Source organism: Fusarium oxysporum, chromosome I (genome assembly GCF_013085055.1).
Source record: "Fusarium oxysporum Fo47 chromosome I, complete sequence".
In the NCBI taxonomy this organism is placed as follows: domain Eukaryota; kingdom Fungi; phylum Ascomycota; class Sordariomycetes; order Hypocreales; family Nectriaceae; genus Fusarium; species Fusarium oxysporum.
The window spans coordinates 4,871,183-4,893,515 of record NC_072840.1 but is presented as its reverse complement, the minus strand read 5'-3'; the positions used below and the strand labels follow the sequence as shown (position 1 = coordinate 4,893,515).

General features: G+C 49.3%; 9 protein-coding genes across 9 annotated transcripts; 5 read left to right on the top strand and 4 right to left on the bottom strand.

Annotated features, from left to right (window-relative positions):
- Positions 1-121: 121 nt before the first annotated feature.
- On the bottom strand, positions 122-2,983 carry FOBCDRAFT_212972 (uncharacterized protein). The gene is made up of 3 exons (XM_031194332.3): positions 2,157-2,983; positions 487-2,074; positions 122-428 (listed from the first exon to the last, which is right to left on the bottom strand). Exons 1-3 carry the CDS (start codon positions 2,587-2,589, stop codon positions 323-325), a joined length of 2,127 nt encoding a protein of 708 aa, XP_031029070.3. The 5' UTR covers positions 2,590-2,983; the 3' UTR covers positions 122-322.
- A 2,124-nt stretch (positions 2,984-5,107) lies between these two features.
- Positions 5,108-6,231, top strand: FOBCDRAFT_7836 (uncharacterized protein). Its single transcript, XM_031194331.3, has 2 exons — positions 5,108-5,369; positions 5,426-6,231. The coding sequence occupies exons 1-2, from the start codon at positions 5,291-5,293 to the stop codon at positions 5,818-5,820; spliced, it is 474 nt and encodes a 157-aa protein (XP_031029069.2). The 5' UTR covers positions 5,108-5,290; the 3' UTR covers positions 5,821-6,231.
- An 851-nt stretch (positions 6,232-7,082) lies between these two features.
- On the top strand, positions 7,083-8,927 carry FOBCDRAFT_284469 (Cys/Met metabolism PLP-dependent enzyme-domain-containing protein). The gene is made up of 6 exons (XM_031194330.3): positions 7,083-7,143; positions 7,259-7,313; positions 7,385-7,468; positions 7,518-7,877; positions 7,931-8,590; positions 8,641-8,927. The coding sequence occupies exons 1-6, from the start codon at positions 7,094-7,096 to the stop codon at positions 8,794-8,796; spliced, it is 1,365 nt and encodes a 454-aa protein (XP_031029068.2). The 5' UTR covers positions 7,083-7,093; the 3' UTR covers positions 8,797-8,927.
- A 39-nt stretch (positions 8,928-8,966) lies between these two features.
- FOBCDRAFT_314569 (uncharacterized protein) lies at positions 8,967-9,926 on the bottom strand. Its single transcript, XM_031194329.3, has 2 exons — positions 9,854-9,926; positions 8,967-9,799 (listed from the first exon to the last, which is right to left on the bottom strand). Exons 1-2 carry the CDS (start codon positions 9,872-9,874, stop codon positions 9,029-9,031), a joined length of 792 nt encoding a protein of 263 aa, XP_031029067.2. The 5' UTR covers positions 9,875-9,926; the 3' UTR covers positions 8,967-9,028.
- Positions 9,927-11,558: 1,632 nt separating this feature from the next.
- Positions 11,559-13,061, top strand: FOBCDRAFT_235817 (uncharacterized protein; the record flags this gene model as incomplete). The annotated part of the gene is made up of 3 exons (XM_059610028.1): positions 11,559-12,068; positions 12,121-12,142; positions 12,208-13,061. The coding sequence occupies 3 exons, from the start codon at positions 11,559-11,561 to the stop codon at positions 13,059-13,061; spliced, it is 1,386 nt and encodes a 461-aa protein (XP_059463923.1).
- A 601-nt stretch (positions 13,062-13,662) lies between these two features.
- Positions 13,663-15,047, top strand: FOBCDRAFT_284466 (bacterial low temperature requirement A protein-domain-containing protein; the record flags this gene model as incomplete). Its single annotated transcript, XM_031194327.2, has 2 exons — positions 13,663-13,816; positions 13,864-15,047. The coding sequence occupies 2 exons, from the start codon at positions 13,663-13,665 to the stop codon at positions 15,045-15,047; spliced, it is 1,338 nt and encodes a 445-aa protein (XP_031029065.2).
- Positions 15,048-15,690: 643 nt separating this feature from the next.
- FOBCDRAFT_256080 (uncharacterized protein) lies at positions 15,691-17,394 on the top strand. Its single transcript, XM_031194326.3, has 3 exons — positions 15,691-16,153; positions 16,209-17,044; positions 17,101-17,394. Exons 1-3 carry the CDS (start codon positions 16,056-16,058, stop codon positions 17,136-17,138), a joined length of 972 nt encoding a protein of 323 aa, XP_031029064.1. The 5' UTR covers positions 15,691-16,055; the 3' UTR covers positions 17,139-17,394.
- FOBCDRAFT_7827 (uncharacterized protein) lies at positions 17,290-18,368 on the bottom strand. Its single transcript, XM_031194325.3, has 3 exons — positions 17,889-18,368; positions 17,743-17,835; positions 17,290-17,693 (listed from the first exon to the last, which is right to left on the bottom strand). Exons 1-3 carry the CDS (start codon positions 18,319-18,321, stop codon positions 17,491-17,493), a joined length of 729 nt encoding a protein of 242 aa, XP_031029063.2. The 5' UTR covers positions 18,322-18,368; the 3' UTR covers positions 17,290-17,490.
- Positions 18,369-18,679: 311 nt separating this feature from the next.
- FOBCDRAFT_212963 (uncharacterized protein) lies at positions 18,680-21,751 on the bottom strand. Its single transcript, XM_059609350.1, has 3 exons — positions 21,664-21,751; positions 19,700-21,573; positions 18,680-19,648 (listed from the first exon to the last, which is right to left on the bottom strand). The coding sequence occupies exons 2-3, from the start codon at positions 21,262-21,264 to the stop codon at positions 18,904-18,906; spliced, it is 2,310 nt and encodes a 769-aa protein (XP_059463922.1). The 5' UTR covers positions 21,265-21,573; positions 21,664-21,751; the 3' UTR covers positions 18,680-18,903.
- Between the last annotated feature and the right edge of the window lie 582 nt (positions 21,752-22,333).

Here is a 22,333-nt window from a genome sequence, read left to right as displayed (position 1 = left end):
AAAAACAGTTTTAGCTAAAGTATTGCTTTTAAATAAGAGTTTATAAGAATAAGGTATTGTAGTATTCTAGCTATAGAATCTACATTAAGAAGATCAAGAACGTAGGCTGTATAACACTTTCAAAAAGTCCAGTATTAGGCGGAAAAATATCTTTCAAGAAGTAAGGAAGCATTAATCAATAAGTAGCTATGCATTGACATACACTGTAATCTTCATTTACAAGTTCAAGCCGCTCAACATCTTCAACATATATAGAAAATCTGGAATGCAGCTCTAACGCCAAAAAAAAACCACATCTTTGAGCTAATAATCACAACATATTTTACAGCTTGTTCTTTCCAACAGGCTCCTGGGCAGCAAGCTCCTCATACATGCGGTCAATATGCTCCCTGTAGGCCTTGGCGGCCTGGGGGCGCTTAAGCTTAAGCCTAGTAACAACGTCAGCGCATATACTCCAAACAAGACAAAATTAGGGGGAAAACTTACGTAGGGGTAAATAGACCGTTGTCGATGGTAAAAGGATCAATCTCAAGATGGGCATTGCGCACCTTCTCGAAGCTGTTGAACTTGTGCTTCTTGCCAATGCCGTCGAGGACCTTGAGGAACTTGGCTTTCACCTTGGGGTCGTTAGCGGCGAGGCGGAGATCGGCGACCTGGTTGGGTGCGATGGTCTCCTGGAGAATCTTGCTAGCGAAAGGGGCAAAGTTCTCAACGTCGATACCGAAGATGGCGACCAATGAGGACTGAGTACCATCACCATGAACATAGGCGGCGTTGATGAGGTTCGTGCTACCCATGTAGACGTTCTCAATGCGCTCAGGGGAGATGTACTCACCCTGAGCAAGCTTGAGAACGTTCTTCTTGCGATCAATGATCTTGAAGCGGCCCATCTTGTCAACCTCGCAGATGTCACCACTGTGGAACCAACCATCGGCGTCGAGGGTCTTCTCGGTCTCCTCGGCGTTCTTGTAGTACTCGCGGAAGATGACGGGACCGCGGAGGAGAAGCTCACCACGAGGGTTAGGCGTGTCATTCACGGTGTAATCAAACTCGGGAACTGACTCGAGGCAGAGTTCCACACAGCACATGGGGCCGCCGATGTTGCCGGTGGTAAAGTCACCCCGTGCCTGGATAGATCCGACGGCATACGTCTCGGTCATGCCAAAGCCCTGTGCGAAGTGGTTTGCGAAAGCGGCGCGCAGGAACTCTTGGACATCAGGATCAAGCTGAGCACTGCCGCTGACCATGCTGTGGACTCTGTCCATGCCCACGGCGGCCTTGACCTTGGGGGTCCAGATTCGGTCGTACAAGAAGTGGGTGTTGGAGGCCTTTCCGGGAGGGAGTCGCATGTTGGCCTTCTTGGTGTCAATGACACGTCGTGAGAGAGCGCCCCGGACACCATCGGCTTCAATAGTAGCAGTGCGAATGGCAGAGTTGAAGCGGTTGAAGAGTCGAGGAACTGAGATGAAACCAGTGGGCTTGAGGATCTTCATGTCATCGACCAAGCCTAGAATGTCACCTCGGAAGAAACCAATGGCAGCGCCCTCAGCAACGGCGATCTGATCGATGAGTCGTCCGTAGATGTGGGCCAGAGGTAGATAGGACAGGTGAACGTCCTTGCTGCTCACATTGCCATTAGTTCGACCACCTGCGATGGCAGAAACGGCGTTTCCGTGGGTGATGAGAACACCCTTGGGGTTGCCAGTTGTACCGGAGGTGTAGTTGATGGTGCAGATGTCATTGCGGCTGGGAGCACGAGGGGCACGTCCAGACTTGGCGCCAATCTCCTCAACCTGAGCCATGGAGTAGATCTGGATGCCATGATGAGAAGCAATCTCATTGAGGACGGAGGCCTTGGTGTGGGAAGCCAATTCACCCTGCTCAAGAGGATCGAGAGAGACAATGAGCTTCAAACCGGGTAGCCGGGGAGACATCTTAAGAAGAACAGGGATGTGGGGGAGGGAGCAGACAACACAGGCGACCTCGGCATGGTTGATGATGTATTCTGTTGTGTCGGGACCAAGAGTTTCGTAGAGAGATACCGAGTAAAGTGATTGAGAAGCAATACCGAAGTCTAGTAATTAGTGTGTCAGCAACTACAACCACATGCTCAATGTCTCTTATGCAGGTTCACGGCACACGAGGGGCAACCTTACCGGCGATCTGCCACTCAGCCCTGTTCTGCGACCACAAACCGACACCGTACTTTTCAGGAGAATAGTTGATGGCCTTGTGAATCTCAACGAGACCGGCACCGAAATTCTTCCTTCGGGCGTTGAAATCACCGTAGCTGATCCAGTCGTACTTGTCCTCCCACTGCTGAGTCGCCTGGTTCCAATGGCGGGTTCCGAGACATCTCGAGTTGGGCCACTTGCGCGCACTCCTCTCAAGGACGTCGTGTGTCGAATTGATACCAGGCTCTAGCGCTGTGACGAGGGGACCATCACCAACTGCCCAGTGTCTGTAGGCGGCGGTGCGGTTAGGTCGTTCTGTACCGGGTACGGGAATACCGTAGGGTTTTCCGGGGGGAGGGACTGTGGTGAGCCTCTTGTATAGGGCGTCGTAGTCTTTTTGTGTCTGGAGAGCCATGGTGAAGATCGGAGGCGAGGAGTCAAGTTGCTGGAGGGGTTACAGTTTTGTGCGAGACAAGGACACAAGGACACGGAGCGAGTCGATTGCTGCGGGGAGAGAAGTATGCTTGGAGCTGTTCTGTTACCCAAGCGAGAGAGAGTAAGTGGGAAGAGGACAATGGGTTGGTTGAATGCAGGTATTCGGAGGAACACAAGCACAAGGAGCCAGTTGATCCCTTGCAGATAATTACTGGTAAGGCTTAATCACAGAATAAAAGCAAAAAAGGGAGGGAAGAGGTAGGAAAAGAGAAACGAGATTAGGATTGGGTTTTTGAAGAAATTCAGTTCCAAGACTTTCTGGACAAGTTTCCGAGCCTGGCGAACGCCATCAAGTTAAGCGCAAAAGTGGAAGAGCGTAGACCGAGGCGCGTTGCGCAGTCTGGTACGCCATTACGCCCATGTGCCTCGGCAGCCCCAGATTTCGTGGAGTAGCACAGGTCTGTAGCTAGCAGAATATGGGATAGCGGCACTTGGAGAAGACCTGGGGGAGTTGATAAATTCCCCTGATTCATTCATTCCCCCGCGATACATCCATTGATACAATGTCTCTTGAATCCTTGAGGCGCGGGACGTGGCCCTTTTTGAGTCAAGTGAACCGAGGATGTGATTATAGCATCCACAGTTGAAGCTGTGTATGGGGTTTATTGGAGAGAATGCGGGGGACAGGCTCACATCCTCAAGGCACCCTCTGAACCCTCCTCATTCAATCCAATGTTCAGAGCAATACTCTCAGCTCGTCAGCACTTATGTCTATGGCTTAGAGACACATCAGCAGCCAAGATACACAGCCAAGAACGAGAAGCAGCACAAGGAGGTATCACCAAACTACACATGTTAGTGTGCCCCTAACACATCAAAATCCATCACTGGTTCTCGTCGTAAGCACCTTGTTGTACCCTCCGATCCAATTCAATGGAAGGCTCGGGCGTCCAACGGACGCTAGCTCTCCCGAAGACCTGGAGATCACTGTCGTAAGCTGCAGTTGGTCAATTTTCCAGACCGGTACGTTCGGGCCCTTTAAGTTTTTTCTAATGTTTTCGGTTACATGTGAATTTCCATCGATGACAAAAATGTGGCTGAATGTTGGACTGAATTGGCTCTTGGTGTTGCGGCCTGCTGATCTGTCGTTCCTCGTGATCCTTAACATAAGCAATTTTCTATTGGGTGTTGTTGATCCTTGAGGATTGCTTTGTATCTTGCGACCGTATTCAGTTCTTGGTGTTTCGCCCGACACTCCTCAAGTCTTCCTACATTTTACCTCAAGTAGACTAAGTGCCTGCAACCGTAAGCGAAGTGTCTGATGTCTCGTTCTTTCCAACGTGCCTTATAGTTCTCTCTTCCTGATTGGACCAGTCCAAGCAATCATGAGTTTCGAACCTTTCCAAACCTCAGCTCGCTAAGAATATCTTTCTTCTCCCATCATCTCTAACCGAGTCTATTTCTATGCTTAAAAACAACCTCGAAACGAAAACTGCTTCACTGCTAACAGGTACAGCCAACTGATACAGTGACATTCAATCCCCGAAACGACGTCATCACCATCAATTATGGATCACCTTACCTAACACCAACTCTTCGTTCAGTGTCAAAGCGGCTCGCGTCAACACGTGCATTTCTTGATGGCACTCACGATATTGGATGAGTTGGCATAACCCGTGCCGATCACCATCACAAATTCGTCAGAAACATCGTGTCTGGCGCCAAAAGCATGCCATCCATCAATGCTCCGTATCGCGGACGTTGTATTCGGCGCTTGTTGTCTCGACAAAACACACACGATAACGATGGATCGAGTGATCTTTTCAGGTCAATTCAAGTTGAATAGCCACATTAGGACATGAAGCAACAGTATTGCTGCCGCCAAGATATCTGGTCTGGTAAAAGTTACCACGTTCTTAAGCCTCCTTTTCAATGCCCCAAGGATTAGCTGCTTAGGTATGCATGAATCCAAGATCTACCGAGATCTACAACAAGCCCGTCTCAAACAACGACACTCGCGGGGTTTCCCTTTTGGAAATTACAGTTGTTTTATCTACATGGAAGTGTTTGATAAGAGAAATATCCCTTTTATGCGGTGGACGGTGGCGACCCCTTACCACCATCAAAACGCTACGTTACTCGGCATAAGATACAACGAAGAAATAAAAGAGGGACTGTTTCATATTGACCTCGACCCTGCCCGTGTCTCAGGCCCCCTTCGTCAAAACACGACCTGATGCAGAGAATTGCCTTGACTCGACGAGATTGGACGTGTAATCGTCAATGCCTTTAACCTAGAGTTTCGACGATGTCCTAAAAAAAGAAAAGGCTCACACTCTTTTTTGAATTTCTTCTGTTTTCTTAGTAGTGGCCCCTTGACGGGTCCCACGGTCTCTCTCTCGGGCCATCTCCCTTGGATCGTCCACGCCCCCACATGGTCCCGAGAGAATGTCTCGTCAGCAGGTCTTTGGTTTTATATCTATCGATTCCCACGTTTTCGCCCATCGGGCCTATTCTCACGACGATTCCTGTCTTTTTTCTTTCTCTTATCTTATGTTATCGTTGGGGTTGAACATACTTACGTCGTTATCATCTATCGCATGAGTTGAACTTGTAACCTTCAACTTTTACTCTCTCTCTCTCTGTCTGCGCTGTTTCTTGGACCAAATAATATTGCCACCATGAGTCGGATCGCTTTTCTATCGCTGCGAGCTCTGCAGCTAGCTTTATCTATTGCTAGTATCGGTCTGAGCGCGTATGGTACGTTGACGATATCCACAATAGTCTTTCGTCTGGGAAGCAACTAACAGTCTCAGTTGTCAACGATTATAACCAGCGAAGCCGAAACTCAGCGCCATCACCGTTTACCTATCTCATGGTCTCTTCCATATTCTCGATTATATCGGTTGCCTATCTCTCACTCACTCCTCTATTCGTACCGCGCATCTACCACCAATATGCCGCTGTAGTCGTCGAATCTGTCAACGCCGCTCTGTACTTTGCCGGATTCATCGCCATCGCCGTGTTTATCGGATCGCTTATCATGTGTGAGGGGACTGTTTGCTCTTGCGCTCGTGCCGATGCCGTTGTTGCTGCGGGTCAGTTCACGGCGTGGATCACAACAACTGCTTTCACTGCCAAGGATCTATTTAAGAAGGCTTTCCAAGAACCCAAGAAGGATGACGAGGGTCGAGAAATGGGGCAGGCATAAGAAATCGAGCAGGAAGTACATGAACACCACATAACAAAAGCCCGGGACTTGGTCCTCGAATGATGGAATTGAATCTCTATTGGAAAGGATAGATGGGTATTAATGACAGGCGTTTGGGCATTTTAGGAAAGACAAAATGGCAGTGCTATATTGAGTGGCCTGGCTATACTGTCAAAGGAGTATATCGGCATGGGAGATATCATACCCAACCTGAATTTCTGGGCTGGAATGGGAAACTCGGCGTTTTCTGCGTTATAGTTTCACAGCCTTCTGTAGCAGAGGCTGATAGCGCGTTTGATATGAAAGTCAAAGAAGCTGTTGAGTTGGACTGGCTTCTAATTCATTCAACCAAAACCATTGAGCTATTGCGTTCGGTCGCTTCGGCGTATGTGAAGATCACGACATGTGTACGTCAGCAGAGCCGAAGACCCCGAGACTCGGATCGAAGAGGAAGATGTGAAGTCGTACGAGAAATATATACTTATATAAGCTGAGGTAAGGTAGTCGGCGTTCATACTAGTCGGCGCCGGGTGAACGGGCCGGTCGGTGGCTTGAAGAGATATGTTTCTCGGTCAGTTTTTCGCTTGTGCTACGGTCGAAGAAGAGAATGGGAACGCAGTGCGTGGTAATTGCATCATTGGACCTAGACTTTGGGTCATGGTGGGGGACATGGAGAGCTGAGGACGATATCGTCTGATGTTATATATTGCGTGGGAGGTGCAATACCACGTTCAGCTGATTGGACTATACATCTGTATCAGGTTTACGTGACATCCTTTCTGCTGCAAAGGTAAGAAGCTTATCTATTTCCTGGAAACCAATCGAGTTCCTGTCCTCGTATACACTGTAGCATTCATCAACCCCGCATATCATCATCATCATGACAAGCCCAACTAATTATACAAAACACGTAATTAATTCATCTCCAGCCGAGAAACCAAATCATAAACGGTTCTCGGCGGTTCTCGGTTATTGCACAATGCATACATTTGCAGCTGTCAAACGACGATCAAGCCATTCCCTTTCTCAAACAGTAAAGACAGCTCAAGCAAAAGCGTGGGGAGCTCGATGGCGTGCTACGCGGGGTCCTAGTGAGCCATGCCCAAAGAGGCTTGGATGCACAAGAATAAGAGCACCTGAAAGTGCATGTTGGATGAGTTGCGAGCGAGTATAAAGGGGAATGGGTTGATCTGTGAATTGTTGTTTTGTTTACTCTTTATTCTCCTGCTGTTCACATAGATTAGATCTTTTGACACCGGAAACGGGATTCATCATGGCTGAGGAACTTAGCAAGAACTTTGAGACACTGCAGCTTCACGCAGGGTATGTTTTATTCCTTATTAGCCTCCGCTCTGATGGTGGACTCTTCAACTGCTATACAGCTGTAGTTGATGGAATAAAATTGCTTGGAAGAACTAAACTAACTCGTTTCCTTCAGAGCTGAGGTCGATCCTACCACCAAATCACGAGCTGTCCCTATCTACGCTACAACCGTATGTTCTCACAAGCTACTTGGAGCTCTCATAGCCTCGCATCATGAATTAATTACTAACACTGTATTCAGAGCTATGTCTTCGATGACTCTGCTCACGGAGCTAGGCTCTTTGGTCTCAAGGAATTCGGCAACATCTACAGCCGTATCATGAACGTGAGTTCTCAACTCCCAGCCCGGCTTAACCCACCACTTACACAGCCAGCCAACTGTCGATGTTTTCGAGAAGAGAATCGCAGCTCTCGAAGGCGGTGTCGCAGCCCTTGCTGCCTCATCAGGCCAGGCTGCTCAGTTCCTCGCCATCAGCACCCTCGCTCAAGCCGGCGACAACATCGTCTCTACTTCTAACCTCTACGGCGGCACTTACAACCAATTCAAGGTCTTCTTCCCTCGTCTGGGCATCAAGACCAAGTTTGTCGATGGTGACAAGCCTGAGGACATTGCGGCTGCTATTGATGATAAGACAAAGGCTGTCTATGTTGAGAGTATTGGAAACCCCAGGTATAACATTCCTGATCTGGAGGCTATTTCTAAGGCTGCTCATGAGAAGGGTGTTCCTGTTATTGTAAGTCAACAATTCTGTACTAGGCTGTCCGCTGGGTTGATGGTTATTTTTAGGTCGACAACACCTTCGGTGCTGGTGGCTACTTCATCCGCCCTATCGATCACGGTGCTGATATTGTCGTTCATTCTGCCACAAAGTGGATTGGAGGCCATGGAACCACAATCGGCGGTGTCGTCGTTGACTCCGGAAAGTTCGACTGGGGCAAGAACGCTGCTCGATTCCCTCAATTCCACGAGCCTTCTGAGGGATACCACGGTCTCAAGTTCTACGAGACCTTCGGCAACATCACCTTCATCATCCGCGCCCGAGTCGAAATCCTCCGTGATCTCGGTTCAACTCTCAACCCCTTCGCCGCTCAACAGCTCCTCCTCGGTCTCGAGACTCTCAGTCTCCGCGCTGAGCGTCACGCTCAGAACGCTCTCGCCCTTGCTCAATATCTTGAGAAGAGCCCCTATGTCAGCTGGGTTTCGTACCCTGGTCTCGAGAGCCACCCCTACCATGAGACGGCTAAGAAGTACCTCAAGAGAGGCTTCGGTGGTGTTCTGAGCTTTGGCGTAAAGGGTGGTGGTGCTGGAAGTGAGGTTGTTGATGGCTTCAAGCTTATTTCTAACTTGGCCAATGTCGGTGATGCCAAGACACTTGCTATTCACCCCTGGAGCACCACTCATGAGCAGCTCTCTGATGAGGAGAAACGCAGCTCCGGTGTCACTGAGGTACGTCATCCTTAACACTTGATTTGAGTTCATCTTGCTAACAAAAACAGGACTTGATCCGAATTTCGGTTGGTATCGAACACATTGACGACATCATCGCCGACTTTGAGCAGTCTTTCAAGGCTGCTGCTGATGCTACCACCAAGGGCGAGAAGAAGGATATCCCTGTAGGTGACAAGGAGACCGAGGCCCCTCTTGCCCCTTAGAGAGACGCAAGACTGAGTGTTTGAAAAGGGACTATGATTAGGAATGGCTTTATGAAATACCCACTAGGAGCTTGGAGAGAAGAGAAAGCGATCTTGTTCATCATGAAATTGTGCAATACCATTAGCTTGTGAACTTGCTTAAGAATGACAAAAGAATATCCATATTGCTAGAAATGCCTCCTTGCTTGTGTGTAACAGATGATGGTACTATGTCCCTTCTCGTAACTTATCCTCAGCGTTTCATTCTTCGAGGTTGTAACCGGGCCGCTTCAGTCCAACCTTGCACCCCGACTTCACCAGCCATAGCACGCGCCTGGTCGAGGGTAATGTTATCATAAACAGAACTCTCCTCTGCATCATGCTTCTCATCGTCTATCCCTTCGACCGCTGTACCATGCTGACCAGCTCCCTCACCCTTGGATTCATCGTCAGGATAGGTACCCTGGCCACCGATGCAAGTAGGCTCATCCCACAATCTCAAAGCAAGAACCATGTGAATACCAAGAACATCTTTCGTCTTTACACTCATCTCAAACACTTTGTCAGGCCGAATCGAAAACCCATCCTTTTCGTTGCCGATGATTCCAACCTGCGCACATAAGATAGCATTATCAAGGGTATCCTTAGTCCTAATAACCCATTTGGGCATGGGTCTGAATGAATGAATATATCTCTTTGGGACCATAGCGTCCGGTCCATTCTTCTCTACAGCCTTATTTTTCTTCCCGACTACTCGAACGGCTTCCCAGCTTTGATAGTGGACACTCCTGATAGCGCCCTTTATCTCTCTGATCACTGCTGCGGTGCGAAGCGACTCCTCTTGTTGGACGAGAGCGACCGACTTTTCGAGTTCTTCCAGTTCAATGGCAGTTTCGACGAGAGATGGAAAGTCATCGCCGATTTCTGAACGGGCATTCTGAAAGTCTTGAATGAGTTTGCGAGCGTTTTCGATGAGCTCATCGTGGCTCTTAACTTTCCCGATGAAATGGCCACTCTGCCATGACTGATGAATGAGTTAGTTTAACTCCGCAATTGACTGTAGAACGGTTTCGTTTACCTTTTTGCAGTAATACTCCATTCTTTTTCCTGAATACTAAATGAAGAATGCAAGCATCAAGATGAGACTTGCCACAGCCTGGTATGTTGGATGCTGATGTTGTGACTCACGTTCACAACGATGAGATCTACAGTCCCGTGACCACTGTTTCAAGATCCTATCATTTCAGTCGTCATCCTGAGGCACTGAAACGTATTGAGCTGCCTGCAGCTACTGTTAATAAGTGAGAGTCATTCCTTCGAACAGGGACATGGTAACCAAGCTACCCTGTATGTGCCAAGGTGCAGGAGCTTGGTGGTGTCAAGATGACGCAGCAAACTAGGACTATCAACCACATGATGTCTTTCCTAGAGGCTACCAAACCCTTGAAAGAAACAGTAATGTATCGTTTCTGTCAACTCGTTTATAAGCAACGTAACTAGGGCGTGTCTGAGAATGAAGAATGACAGCTTTCCAGTAATCAGCCATAAGAGTAAGAGAGATTGATAAACTGACGAGACTAAAAGACATGATAAATAGTAATAGGGCACGGGAGTCTCAGGGCTTCGGTCGCCAACAGTAAAACCATCATATCTGATATGTGAGTGTGAGGATAGTTGATTCATGCCAATATGATAACAAGGGTATAAATGTCCTTTTAACAAATAGCGCGTGACATCAGGTAGTCGGAATAACGCAGAATTACGAAGACATGAAATCGAGAGCTATGCGTAAGGGTGAACATAATTATCTGCATGATGAGCATGGCAAGGCGAGTGTGGAATATAAGTGAAATGCTTTTCGAAGAGGGATCAAGATGAAAAGAAAAATGAGGCCAGCATTTTGAACTCTAGTGAAACTATAAAAAAGAATGTAAATTAACCACTGGGACATGTCCAAAGATCTCAGTAGTTTCGAGCATCCATCATTCTAAGATACCCAGCTACACTAGGCGGATGAATAAGATACTTCGAGCTAAGAGTGAACGAATTGAATGGAGCACTCGTAACTTGTATAAAAAGGGCACTTTAGTGATCTGGCCAGCTCTAAAACTTGACGCAGTTGCTTGGGGGCTGCTGAGCCGTGATAGGCGCAACCATATCAACGTCAGCATACTATTTTGACAAGTGTTAGTATAGACATACCACTTACATACTATTAGAACTCCCCTGACACTGTGACAAGTCAGAGGATTATAAGAAAGTTCAAATTCATCATGAGTTTGTCGATCTTATAAACGCGTACTTTTGGCCCCATGAGTCTGGTATCGAGGGACCAAGATACAGGAATTCCAAGCAGCCTGCAGCTGGCTAGCCCTTGCGTCCTTCGCTAAAGCTATTGCAATTACTTGCCAAACTACTTCACTTTAGCTAGAGTACTCGCAGTGGTTAATATTGGAGTTGATCACATATGCGGAATTCTGACGTCACAAAATATCCATATATGTTTTCCTCTCGAGATAATGATATCTCCTGTACTAAAGCCGCCCTGTGATCTCGCTCCCAGATCTGAGAGAATTCGACGTCATGGTAGAATGAGCCATTACACAAGCTGTTAATGATCATCAAGCCCCCACACGTGGGAGGGAGCTACCCCTTAGATCTATCGTGAGACTGATAATAGATTAACGTTGGACGTAAGACTCCATAGAGTACATATAGAGGCGTCTATCGGCTGTGGAATGACAGTAAAAAATAGCCAGACCCCATGATAAATCACTTTCAAGATGAAAGTCACACATAAGACGACAGATATACAGCTACCTAAAGCGGTACTGGACACGACTCTTAATGACCTTTGCCGCCAAGCTGGATCTGAATACCGCAACAAACGAATTGGCCAAGTACTCAGTAGTTTCAGCGCTCTGGTACCACCGAGTTCCAAGATTACCCCTAACCACAAATACATCTACCAGGGTGGCCCCTTTACAAGCAGTAAGGGGTCACGTACAGAGAAGGAGGATTCAGCAACGGCCATCAAGTATCTCTCACTCGTAAATCAACGGGGCGCTTTCGAATGTGGCACAGCGCCAGTCATCTTCTTCTATATGGACGGAGACTCAAAGAAGAGAGACCATGATCGGAAACAGGTCGCCAAGACGTCGGCGACACTTCCCGATTATCAACGGCCACAACCTGTCTTTTGTGAGGGACCTGATTCGATCCCTATCAACGAGACTGGAATTGACTTACTCGCCTGTAAAGTCGTTCATGATAGTTTAGAGAGACACAGCAACGTCGTTCCACGCGAGACACATTGGTTCCTTAACTCGAAGCGTGCCTTGGCAGACTCTGGTCTTCCTACACCGAAGTGTGTCATCATAACAGTCAAAGGTATCCCTAAAGATGCGCAATCATGTTGCGCTCCTTGTACAGGCAGTGGTCTTGACAGCTTCGTTATTCCAGGAGACTGTACTGGTAACAGGGGAACATGGCTCAAAGAGCAGAGTCAGCGAATATACGACGCACTCAAGTCTCATCCCCTTCCATTCGTGCTCAAGAGCCAAGCAACATTTGGTGGTGCAGGGACGTTCATTGTCAAGACTGAGGAGCAACGGCAAAAGATTATTGATAACCTGGGAAAGGGGTTTCTCGGCCGGTTACTCTCCTCTGTCAACGCGGATAACTCGCATCTCGAGCCCGCAACAATGCTTCTTTCAGACATGATACAAAATCCAATTGGTGACTATGGAATGACGGTTTTTAACAACAAGAAGGGGCAAGAACCAGTGTTTCTAGGAGTGTCCAAACAGATGATTCAAGATGGTACAGCTTGGGTTGGAAGTACAATCGACTACCGCCAACAGAGCGAGTTGAGACTCAAATTTGAAACGCTCACGAACCAGATATCGGAATGGCTTCAATCGTACGAGTACATTGGTCCTGCAGGAGCAGATGTCCTTGAGGACGCAGATTGCTTTCACGTGGTTGATCTCAATGTTCGCACAACAGACTCTTGCTATCTGCCATTACTACGAAAACATTTTACAAACCGAGAACTTTACATTGCATCATCCTTCTCTACTGAGGTGCAACAGCGTCGCGACGAGTTTCTGGATATGTTCAAGGCTGAGTTTCAAGACGGTCGTATGTGTGTGATAAGCTGGTATGAAGACCAAGAAAAGGGGAGCAGTTTAGCAGAGCTTGTTATTGGAGGAGGAGAAGGTGACGATAGATTGAAGGAACTCATGGATCGTGCTAATGAGATGTCGAAGAGTGTTACCTTTTAGCTTCAACCAATATGCTTGGATAATGTCGATGGAGGATATGCGAATGTACTATCGCAATTTGGGATTACAGTATTTTACCAGATGCAGATTCAGTTCGTATAGCAAATGCAGGGTCTCGACGGAGAATATGATCCGAATGTCATTGCAGGATAGGTCAAGACTCAGTGGTTGGTGGAACGTGAGAGGGCGGGGGATCAACACCAGGCGGCCGACCCTTGGGTGTTAGTGGCATAAGACAGTCTAGAATAGCTTCAGCCACTTGAGCTCAGGAATAAATTGGAAGAATAAATAATGATTACAAAGCCTTAAAATACGAGGAAATCAAGCATATTTCTAAGTCTATTTCCTAGTCTGAATACCACTCTTTTCAGTGTAAAGAATGATGTCTTTGGGTAGTGTAGCACTCAAGCTTTCAGCTTCAACCAACCACCATAAAATAGCTGCATGCGCATGGCTTGGTAATAGTCCAGTCAGCTCTCCCTCATCAACTAGACGCGGCTGAAACAAAGGTCAGAATCTCTATTCATCTTAGCAATCATACAAATAGAGCCTCCTCCTCATTCTTGTCTCCCACCCATCTTTCAATTTCCGTTGAAGCAAGATGAACTGTAACGAGCTCCAAGAACACTCCAAAGCAGATTGCTTCCTGGTCAAGAAGCCGAGGGCGTTGCAATGGTTCTACAAGGGGCAACTTATCAAGGAGAAAGAGGAGGAGCGTCAGGCTGGACGCTTCGAGCTGTTCCTGGATCTTTTATGTAGGTATCTCCGTGCTATCATTCAGGCCTTGACTTACACTCTGTAGATGTCGCGATTGTCGCCAACTTCAGCGATGAGCTTGCTGAGCATCCTGATGGCGCTCATCTGGCAAAGTACATACTCATCTTTGCGCCGGCATGGCATATCTGGGCTGATCTCCGCGAGATCATGAACTCATATTATACCGATGATTTACTGCAGCGACTTGTTATTCTTTGGGTCATGGCGCTTCTGGTGCTGTATGCGAACAATGCCAACGATGCTGATGAGGATATTACAGCGATGCGGACTACTGCTGGAGCGTACCTCGTAGCCCGCTTCACTACCCTCAATGTTTTCCTCGTCACCTCGTTCGCAGCGTATCAGCACCGCACACAGGCTCGGATCATGGCTGGTTTCATGTTTGTCGGTCTTCTAATCACCATTCCGCTCTTCCTTGAGGACATAAGCATTCGTGCAAAAGCCGCCATCGTCGCCGTGGGCATCTTCTATCAAGAGGCGACATGGGCGCTTACTCTGAGTCCCTGGATCAAGGCCAAGCTACATCTGACTTACAGTACTGCTGTTGACATTGCGCACGAGATTGACCGGATGGGCGCTTTCTTCATCATCATTCTCGGCGAGTTTGTGTACAGCATCATTGTTGGCAATAAGACAGGCATTGGCTTGACTTCAGGGTACGCAAAGGCTGTCTGCACGCTGATTATTGCGTTCGTGCTGAACTGGGTCTATTCCAGTGGCGATGGCAGTATTCAAGCAACACATCCGATTCGACGATCTGCCTGGACAGCCTTTGGCTTCTTTCTCTTGCATCTACCTCTATCAGCATCGTTTCTCATCGGAGGCCACATCGCAGCTGCGAGCACAGCGATTGAAGAGTTTGAAGACGGGCAGCGTTGGCTTCTCGGTGGAGGGCTTGGAGTTGGCATGTTTTGCCTCTGGGTTTACGGGATGTTATACCGGGTCGAAGGTGAGTGCACTCTATTCATGGGACAGACGACACGAATCAGTATGAGGTTGATAATTGCGATCATCCTCGTCGTCATCCCTGAGTCACATAACCATCTCAATGCAGAGAGCTTCATGTTCGTTATCATGGCTCTGTTTGCTTTCCTCTTGATATGGGAGACCATTGGAGGCTTATCCAGGACTTCCAAGTTCTTTGAGCCTTGGACGAATAGAAATCCACCGCCGGAGGAGGATGACAGAGAAGGCTTGGCGGGCGAGTAGTGGAATTGTCAGGCACTTTTCGGAAAAGGAATTGACATGTTGGATCGTGTTCGGATCATGGAGAATGATAGTGGAACCCTTCCCAGGCAGGACATCGATTGACTTGAAGCTATGGTGCACCGCCACAGCAAGCGATCGCCACTGTCTGCGTCATTCGTGGCGTATGCTATAATGAAGCTTTCTGGAAGCCGCGGGCTAAATACGATTAAGATTTTGGAATCTGGAGGAAAATGCCGTGAGGCAGCCTATGCATAGGTTGTCGTCTTTGCGCAGCACTTGAGTGACATGACACTGAATAACCGTTTAAAATCCGAGAGAGAGCTAAGCTATTCCAGGATCATCAATGCATGCATGCGCAAGCAACTCCAAGACGTGACCTGCAGAACGCACTGCAATTGTAACTGCAGCTGTAATTTTAGGCCACCTTGGCGCATGTCACTCATCTACCCATATCCTTCACTGCTATTTGGGTGCTTCTAGAGTCAGTCGCTAATGAATGGAAGGCTTGGTCGGAGACCGGACGAGGAAGCCGCGGACAAGGTGGCTGTGCTTTCTACATGACAGCTCTTGCACCAATGGCGTCACCTGTGCTTCGCATGTTGGGGGAGGGGCAACCGGGGTTTCGGTGATTGCCCCTCCAGCTCCAGATCCAAACTCATGTTGCTTCTTCAAGTGGCGTTGACGCGAAACATTCAAGGTCACAAGTGGCAGGTGCCAGATTGCCAAGGGAAATAGGTAATGTGCTTAAATAGTCCCTCGTAGTCTTAGCTTTAGCCTTAACTTACCTTATCCTTGGCTCTCACGTCTTGATCTCGATATTGAACTTCCCCTCTTTACCTTGACCTTACTTGTTCCTTGTACTACACAACCTACTTATACCCACCTGCTACATCATCGACTCTTGTTAATTCCTCAGACGTCGACCTACCACAAATTTCTCGCACAACATCGTTGTTGCACTCTATAACAACATCTTCATCGATCGTGTACTTTTCAAATCCTACTTCGATGGCCGACTTTGCTCCCCCGTCTGGTCCGCCTCCTCCTAAGGCCCCCGAGGTTCCTGCCGGATGGGCCGTGCGATGGAACGAACAATACAAGGAATGGTAAGAACTTGACTTTGTCCACGCGCGCGCAGCGTCGCTAACATGCGAATTACAGGTTCTACGTCAACATTTACACAAAACAATCGCAATGGGAAAAGCCCACTGCTCCCGTCTTTCCAGCTGATGATGCCGCGCCCGCCGGCCCTCCTCCCGGATACGACCAAGGCAATGCGCCCATCCCTACAGACACCAAGAAGAACCCCTACGAGGACCATCGCGATCAGTCGGCTGGTGGTCCTTCCGAAGATGAAGACGCTAAGCTAGCTGCGAAGCTACAGGCCGAGGAAGACGCCCGCGCTCGTAGTGGTCCTGGTGGTCCAGATGTTCCTGCGGGATACGGAGCATCAAATAGTCCATACCCTCAGAGCAACAGTCCCTACCCCCAGAACAACAGCCCGTACCCTCAACAACAAGGGGGCAGTTCTTATCCCACAGAACTTCCCCCTAGAGAACGTGGTGCTAAGAGCGGTGGTGGATTCTTAGGCAAGTTGCTCGGCAAGGGCAAGCAGATGGCTGGAGGCCACCAACAAGGCGGTGCCGGTGGTTACGGCGGCTCGCAGGGTGGCTACGGAGGTGGTTATCCTCAACAACAGTACTACGGCCAACAGCCCCAAGGCTATCCTGGACAAGGTCCTCCAATGGGCTACGGCGCCCAACCTCACTACGGCGGCGGTTATGGCGCGCCGGGAGGTTACGGTGGCTATGGTGGGGCTCCTGGTTACGGAGCTCCTCATGGCGGCGGCTTTGGTGGTGGTGGCCGTAAACCTGGTGGTGGTGGTATGGGCATGATGGGAGGTGCTGCTCTCGGTGCTGGTGCTGGTCTGCTTGGTGGTGCCATGATCGCAAACTCTTTTGATAACGATGAACAAGACGCCTACCAGGATGGTTTCGGTAAGTTTCCATTTCAATTCTCCTTGAATCTAACAGCTCGCTAACTATCGTCACAGAGGATGGTGCTGATTTCGGCGATGATGGCGGTGACTAAGGAGCGTCATACGTTCTGCATGGATTTGCTGAAGAGGAGTCTCAGTGTGATATTTCCGACTTGCGCTCGAAATTGGTTTTGCTTTGAGATTTTTTGGGCAGGGCAGGAATTGGGTATGGAACGAGGATATGATGACAATAGGCTGTGCGTAACTACGCCGTGACTAGTAGCTAACTAAGTTTTATACCTCTACAACGAACTGATGAGGGAAGGTTCAACGGAATAATGATCATTGCTAAATGCATACAATGCCATATCTCATAATCTACTTCTCTATCGTCCGCCTATGCCCACAGGGCTGTGTATCCATCCAACTTTTGTAGTCATTATATACCCAATAACTGTGCGAGATTTACCGTCTCACGCCCTGGTTCTTAGTGTTGCCGTTACCACCATTGTTGGCTGGGGTGCTCTCCTTGGGCTTGGAACCGGCGAGATACGCAGCCATGTCGAAGTTGGTAAGGGGGTTGTCACCAGATGACTGACCGGTCATGGCAGCGCTCAGGGGGCTGTTCTTTCGCTGGGCCTCGAACTCGGCGCGCATTTCAGGGTCCACTGGATCTTGTTAGTATAAATCTGTTTGCGAGGGTGAACGAATACATACTGCTGTCCATGAGCTTTGGCATGCCCACCATGAGAACCAGACTGACGAGAGCCATAAGGATCATGGGGTTCTTGAGGATAGCAAAGACCGAGACTGCTATATGTTAGCGCTGATCAGTTCACGGAGAATTGAAGACCGAGACTCACACTGCGGCCTCTCCATAAAGTAATTCTTTCCCCCAATAGCCCGCAGCTCAAAACCTCGTCCCTTACTCCCCTCCTTCACCTGCACGACCTCCCCCTTATTCCCCCAGTCATTGCCCCTATACGTCTCCCACGCCCTGACAATTCCCTCCTCCCCATCCTCCGCAAGCTGAACATCAATCCTCAGCGGATGAAACGCGTCAGTCGGACAGTGAACATCAGCAAGGTACGAGCCAGGCGTGACGTTGTGAAAGACAAAAGTGTTGGCGGAGGACAGTGGCGCGGAGAAGTGGACGCCTGCGGAGGAGAGCGTGGCGTGCGTGTTGGCGGGGATGCTGAAGGGGTTGGGATTGGAGGGGAGATAGAGGGTTAAAGAGTCGGCAAGAGCTCGAGGGAGGAGCGCGAGAATAGCGCTGGTTTCGAAGGTGAAGCGCATTTTGGGCGGTGGAGGTTGTGAGAGGTGAGGTCAGATAGAGGTTGACATTGTGACGTTTTTGGTGCTGGAGGAGAGAACAAGTGGGCCAATCAGATGGGGGAAATGTGCGGGTGTGGCTTGGGATGACGCAGCCACAGTTGAGAGCTTCTAAGCTTGATATCAAGACATGCTGAGATTGAATAAGTAGTCAATTGGTATTCACGTTAAACAATCAATACTACTTTGAAGCTTTTAATTGTCGTACTTGACTGCTTTGTAGATGCAATGTCTTCATTTTGACATCCGCAACACATTTTGTTCCACCGACACAAGAACAAACTCCTCAATGTCTCACATGTAAGCAAGGGGGAAAACGAAGTTGGCATGAAAAAGAGTGGCATAGACGCTCATCTAAATTACGCTCTTCTAAAAACTATTTATTTGGGTATCGAGTTCATCAAAGACGCATAAGTCCACTCCTTCGTTTCCCGTGATATGAATCAGACATTTCAGTTCATCCGGCGTCACAGATCGTATAACAAACACTTTTTGGTCTCATCAGCAGCATTACCCCTTCCCATTTGACAAAGAAATCCCTTTCCCTCAAGCCTCAGATGTGCCGTTGGTTGTGGCGCTCTTCTCCTTGAGCTCCTTGACCTCGGCCTCGAGGGCCTTGACCTTCTCAAGAGCCTCCTTCTTCTCGCCCTGGATGGTCTTGACCTTCTCAAGGGCGTTGCTGAAGGCGGACTGTGCTGTCTTTGTTTTCTCCTCGGCATCGGTCTTCTCCTTCTCCAGAGCAGCAGCCTTCTCCTCAGCGGCCTTCTTCTCGGCCTCCAGGGTCTTGGTCTTTTCATCTGCCTCCTTCTGCAGGGACTCAGCCTTGGCGACGGCATCGGCCTTCTCCTTCTCAAGAGCTTCGACCTTCTTAGCGGCCTCCTCGGACTTGGCGAACTTCTCCTTGAGCTCCTTGAGTTCGTCCTCAAGGGACTTGGTCTTATTGGCGGAAGACTTCTTCTCAGATTTGGTAGCAGCCTGAGCTTCCTCGAGCTGCTTCTTAAGAGCAGACTCGGAATCTTGAGCCTTCTTTGCGTCGGCCTCGAGGGCAGCAACCTTAGCCTCGGCCTCATCAGCCTTAGACTTCAATGACGCTTCAGTCTCCTTGGCCTTAGCCTCGGCCTTGGACTTCAGTGAAGATTCAGACTCCTTAGCCTTGGCGGCATCAGACTCGAGGCTCTTGACCTTGTCCTCAGCCTCCTTGAGCTTGGCGTTCAAACCAGACTCAGACTCCTGGGAGTTCTTGGCGCTGGACTCAAGATCGGCGATCTTGGTCTCAAGCTCCTTCTTCTCCTATGCAAATGTTAGCGCCTTAATAGGTATGTAATCATGGTGAGTATTTACCGCTTGGGAAGTCTTCAGGTCTTCCTCGGCCTTGGCAACCTGGGCCTTGGCCTCCTCGATTTCCTTCTCGAGCTCGGCAAGCTTTGATGTCTTCTCGTTGAGCTGCTTCTCGACAGACTCGCGCTCCTCATTGGCAGCCTTGAGCTTAGCCTCGGTTTCCTCCTGCTTCTTCTGGATGGCCTCGTGGTCGCTGGTGACGGTCTTGAGCTTCTCAGCTTGCTCATCACGTTCCTTCTTGAGGGCGTCGTGCTCGTCGGTAGTAGACTTGAGCTTAGCCTCAAGGTCGGCAGCCTCCTTCTTGACCTTCTCCAATTCAGCAGATGAGTCACCCTGAGCCTTGGTCAAGGCAGCGGTGTGGTCCTCGGTAAGCTTCTTCTGGGCCTCCTCGGCAGCAGCAAGATCCTTCTTAGCAGTCTCAAGGTCCTTGGACAGACCATCATGTGTAGACTGAAGAGAACCGTGCTTCTCCTTCCACTCAGCAGCATCCTTTTGAGCCGCGACAAGCTCGGAAGAAGAGTTGCTCTTGAGAGACTCATTGGTCTTCTCGAGGTCAGCAACCTTCTCCTTGAGCTCAGCAAGCTCCTTCTCAAGAGACTTATTGGTCTCCTCGAGAGTAGCGTACTTTGTCTGGAGGTCACCAAGCTCAGAGAGCTGCTTCTTGAGTTCAGACAACTCGTTCTCAGAGTCGGCCTTGTGCTTGTTGTGTGTTTGTTGGAGAGCATTTGTCTTCTCTTGAGCCTCGGCGAGGTCCTTCTTGGCAGTAGCGATCTGGGAGTCGGACTGCTCCTGGAGCTTGTCGAGTGTCTCTTGGAGAGCGGCGTACTTCTCCTCGGAACCGGCCAAGGCCTTCTTCTGCTCGTCGAGGGCAGTGACGGCGGCGGCCAGGTCGGTCTCGAGCTTGGCGTGGCTGGATTGTAGGGTGGTGAACTTGTCTTCGGAACCGGTCAGAGCCTGCTTGCCTTGCTCAGCGGCGCTGGAAGCGGCAGCAAGCTCTTCCTCAAGTGTGCTGTGGGCCTTGGTAAGAGTCTGATGCTTCTCCTCGGCCTCGGAGATCTGTGTCTTGAGAGTAGCAATCTCCTTGGTGAGAGCAGCCTCGAGGGCCTCGCGGGCCTCCTTGGCCTCAGCAAGCTCTGCCTTGAGGCCGGCGAGCTCATCGGCGATGGATTGCCTCTCCTGCTCCAGACCCTTGAGCTTCTCTTCGGTAGCAGTCAGGCTGGTCTTAGCATCCTCGAGCTCCTTGGCGTTCTTCTCAGCAGACTCCTTGGTAGATCGGAGCTGCTCGGAGGAGGAGTCACCGCCCTTCTTCAACTCTTCCTGCAAGATGGCGATACGGGCGTGAGTCTCATCAAGGGCAAGAGAAGACTGAGCCTCGAGCTCCTTGATCTTTTCCCTCAAATCCTCAGCATCTTTGGATACTGTTGTGCATTCCTTCTCCTTCTTTGAGAGGTCTTCCTCGAGGACGGCGATGGTTTCTTCCCTGTCGGCAAGTTGCTTCTCGAGAGCTTGTCGCGCTGCGACGGAGTCTTCACCGCTACTACTAGAGAATGCAGAGACAACGCCGCCCATATCGAATCAGTAATGGGGAATGTGGGGTGTTTAGAAAAAAAAAAGTTTGAGGAGAGGAGGGGTCAGGAAGATGATCGGTAAGGCAAGAGAGGAGGAGAAGAGGGGAAGAAAGGAAACAGAATAGGGTCACTAGAAGATCGGGAATCTCTTAGAGTTTTTAGGTAAAAAAGAGACAAAGAGGTTGGCTCGGCTGGAGGTTGGAGATGCCGTTGTTGAAGTATGAGCTTGAGGTGGTGTTGCAGTAGCGGCAGCGGATTATGGAGACGTAAGTTATGGGGGGACAAAAAAAATCGTATCAGACCAGGCCAGGCAAGTCCGCCCCGGGCTCCAGTCCAGCTCCAGATTAGGTAGGCCACCAAACCATGCGCTAAACAGCTAACCACCAACACTTATCACCAGGCTGTGATAATTTTCTCAGGCGGTCACCTCGGTGATAAAATGAAATGGCTGGGCCGTGCCGTGATTTGCACTTCGATTTACTGTTTCCTGTTCCTTCTCTGTATAATTTGGGTAAGTAAAAGGTGCCAAAGGGTCAATTGACGGCCTTACCGCACTTTAGCATGGGATCTTTCGGGTCTGAATTTGCTGCCCATCATCCAATATCCACGCAGCTTTTTTGTCCTCTAGTGGGGTTGTCAATGAACGACATGTCACCCTTGCAAGCTCCATCGTTCAGATTTTCAATCAACGTACATCCATATCCATATCCATTCCCGTTTGTACCTAGGTAAGGTAAGGCAAGGCAAGGCAAGGCAAGGTAGGTAGGGTGGTCATCCATGATGTGGCATGCTTTACCGCCTATCATTTGATTCAAGAAATGTCGCATTGTTACGTTGGCAGTTGAACAACGAGGCCGAGAATTGTCAATCAGACTACCTCTACTCGACTCAGACTCAGTCAGAGCCCAATATTCACTCCCAATTCCTCCCTCCCCTCCCCTACCAAGACAAGACCAGACCCAGCCCCCCATGAACAACAAACTTTTTTGTTTTGGTCCCGCCAAAAGACTCCGCGCTTTATCACCCAACGACTCATGGGCCTGCCTCCTGGGTCCCGGTCTCGCCATCAT

Excerpts from the sequence above, each read along its gene's own strand:
- FOBCDRAFT_212972 (XM_031194332.3), bottom strand. The coding sequence starts at position 2,589 with ATGGCTCTCCAGACACAAAAAGACTACGACGCCCTATACAAGAGGCTC. Across the intron at positions 2,075-2,156 it reads GGCTGAGTGGCAGATCGCCG|ACTTCGGTATTGCTTCTCAA; the intron begins GTAAGGTTGCCC and ends ACTAATTACTAG. Across the intron at positions 429-486 it reads AACGGTCTATTTACCCCTAC|GCTTAAGCTTAAGCGCCCCC; the intron begins GTAAGTTTTCCC and ends CGTTGTTACTAG.
- FOBCDRAFT_7836 (XM_031194331.3), top strand. The coding sequence starts at position 5,291 with ATGAGTCGGATCGCTTTTCTATCGCTGCGAGCTCTGCAGCTAGCTTTA. Across the intron at positions 5,370-5,425 it reads TATCGGTCTGAGCGCGTATG|TTGTCAACGATTATAACCAG; the intron begins GTACGTTGACGA and ends TAACAGTCTCAG.
- FOBCDRAFT_284469 (XM_031194330.3), top strand. The coding sequence starts at position 7,094 with ATGGCTGAGGAACTTAGCAAGAACTTTGAGACACTGCAGCTTCACGCA. Across the intron at positions 7,878-7,930 it reads AGAAGGGTGTTCCTGTTATT|GTCGACAACACCTTCGGTGC; the intron begins GTAAGTCAACAA and ends GGTTATTTTTAG. Across the intron at positions 8,591-8,640 it reads GCAGCTCCGGTGTCACTGAG|GACTTGATCCGAATTTCGGT; the intron begins GTACGTCATCCT and ends TAACAAAAACAG.
- FOBCDRAFT_314569 (XM_031194329.3), bottom strand. The coding sequence starts at position 9,874 with ATGGAGTATTACTGCAAAAAG. Across the intron at positions 9,800-9,853 it reads TGGAGTATTACTGCAAAAAG|TCATGGCAGAGTGGCCATTT; the intron begins GTAAACGAAACC and ends CTCATTCATCAG.
- FOBCDRAFT_256080 (XM_031194326.3), top strand. The coding sequence starts at position 16,056 with ATGGCCGACTTTGCTCCCCCGTCTGGTCCGCCTCCTCCTAAGGCCCCC. Across the intron at positions 16,154-16,208 it reads AACGAACAATACAAGGAATG|GTTCTACGTCAACATTTACA; the intron begins GTAAGAACTTGA and ends TGCGAATTACAG. Across the intron at positions 17,045-17,100 it reads CGCCTACCAGGATGGTTTCG|AGGATGGTGCTGATTTCGGC; the intron begins GTAAGTTTCCAT and ends CTATCGTCACAG.
- FOBCDRAFT_7827 (XM_031194325.3), bottom strand. The coding sequence starts at position 18,321 with ATGCGCTTCACCTTCGAAACCAGCGCTATTCTCGCGCTCCTCCCTCGA. Across the intron at positions 17,836-17,888 it reads CTTTATGGAGAGGCCGCAGT|TCTCGGTCTTTGCTATCCTC; the intron begins GTGAGTCTCGGT and ends AACATATAGCAG. Across the intron at positions 17,694-17,742 it reads GCCAAAGCTCATGGACAGCA|TGGACCCTGAAATGCGCGCC; the intron begins GTATGTATTCGT and ends AACAAGATCCAG.
- FOBCDRAFT_212963 (XM_059609350.1), bottom strand. The coding sequence starts at position 21,264 with ATGGGCGGCGTTGTCTCTGCATTCTCTAGTAGTAGCGGTGAAGACTCC. Across the intron at positions 19,649-19,699 it reads GACCTGAAGACTTCCCAAGC|GGAGAAGAAGGAGCTTGAGA; the intron begins GGTAAATACTCA and ends AACATTTGCATA.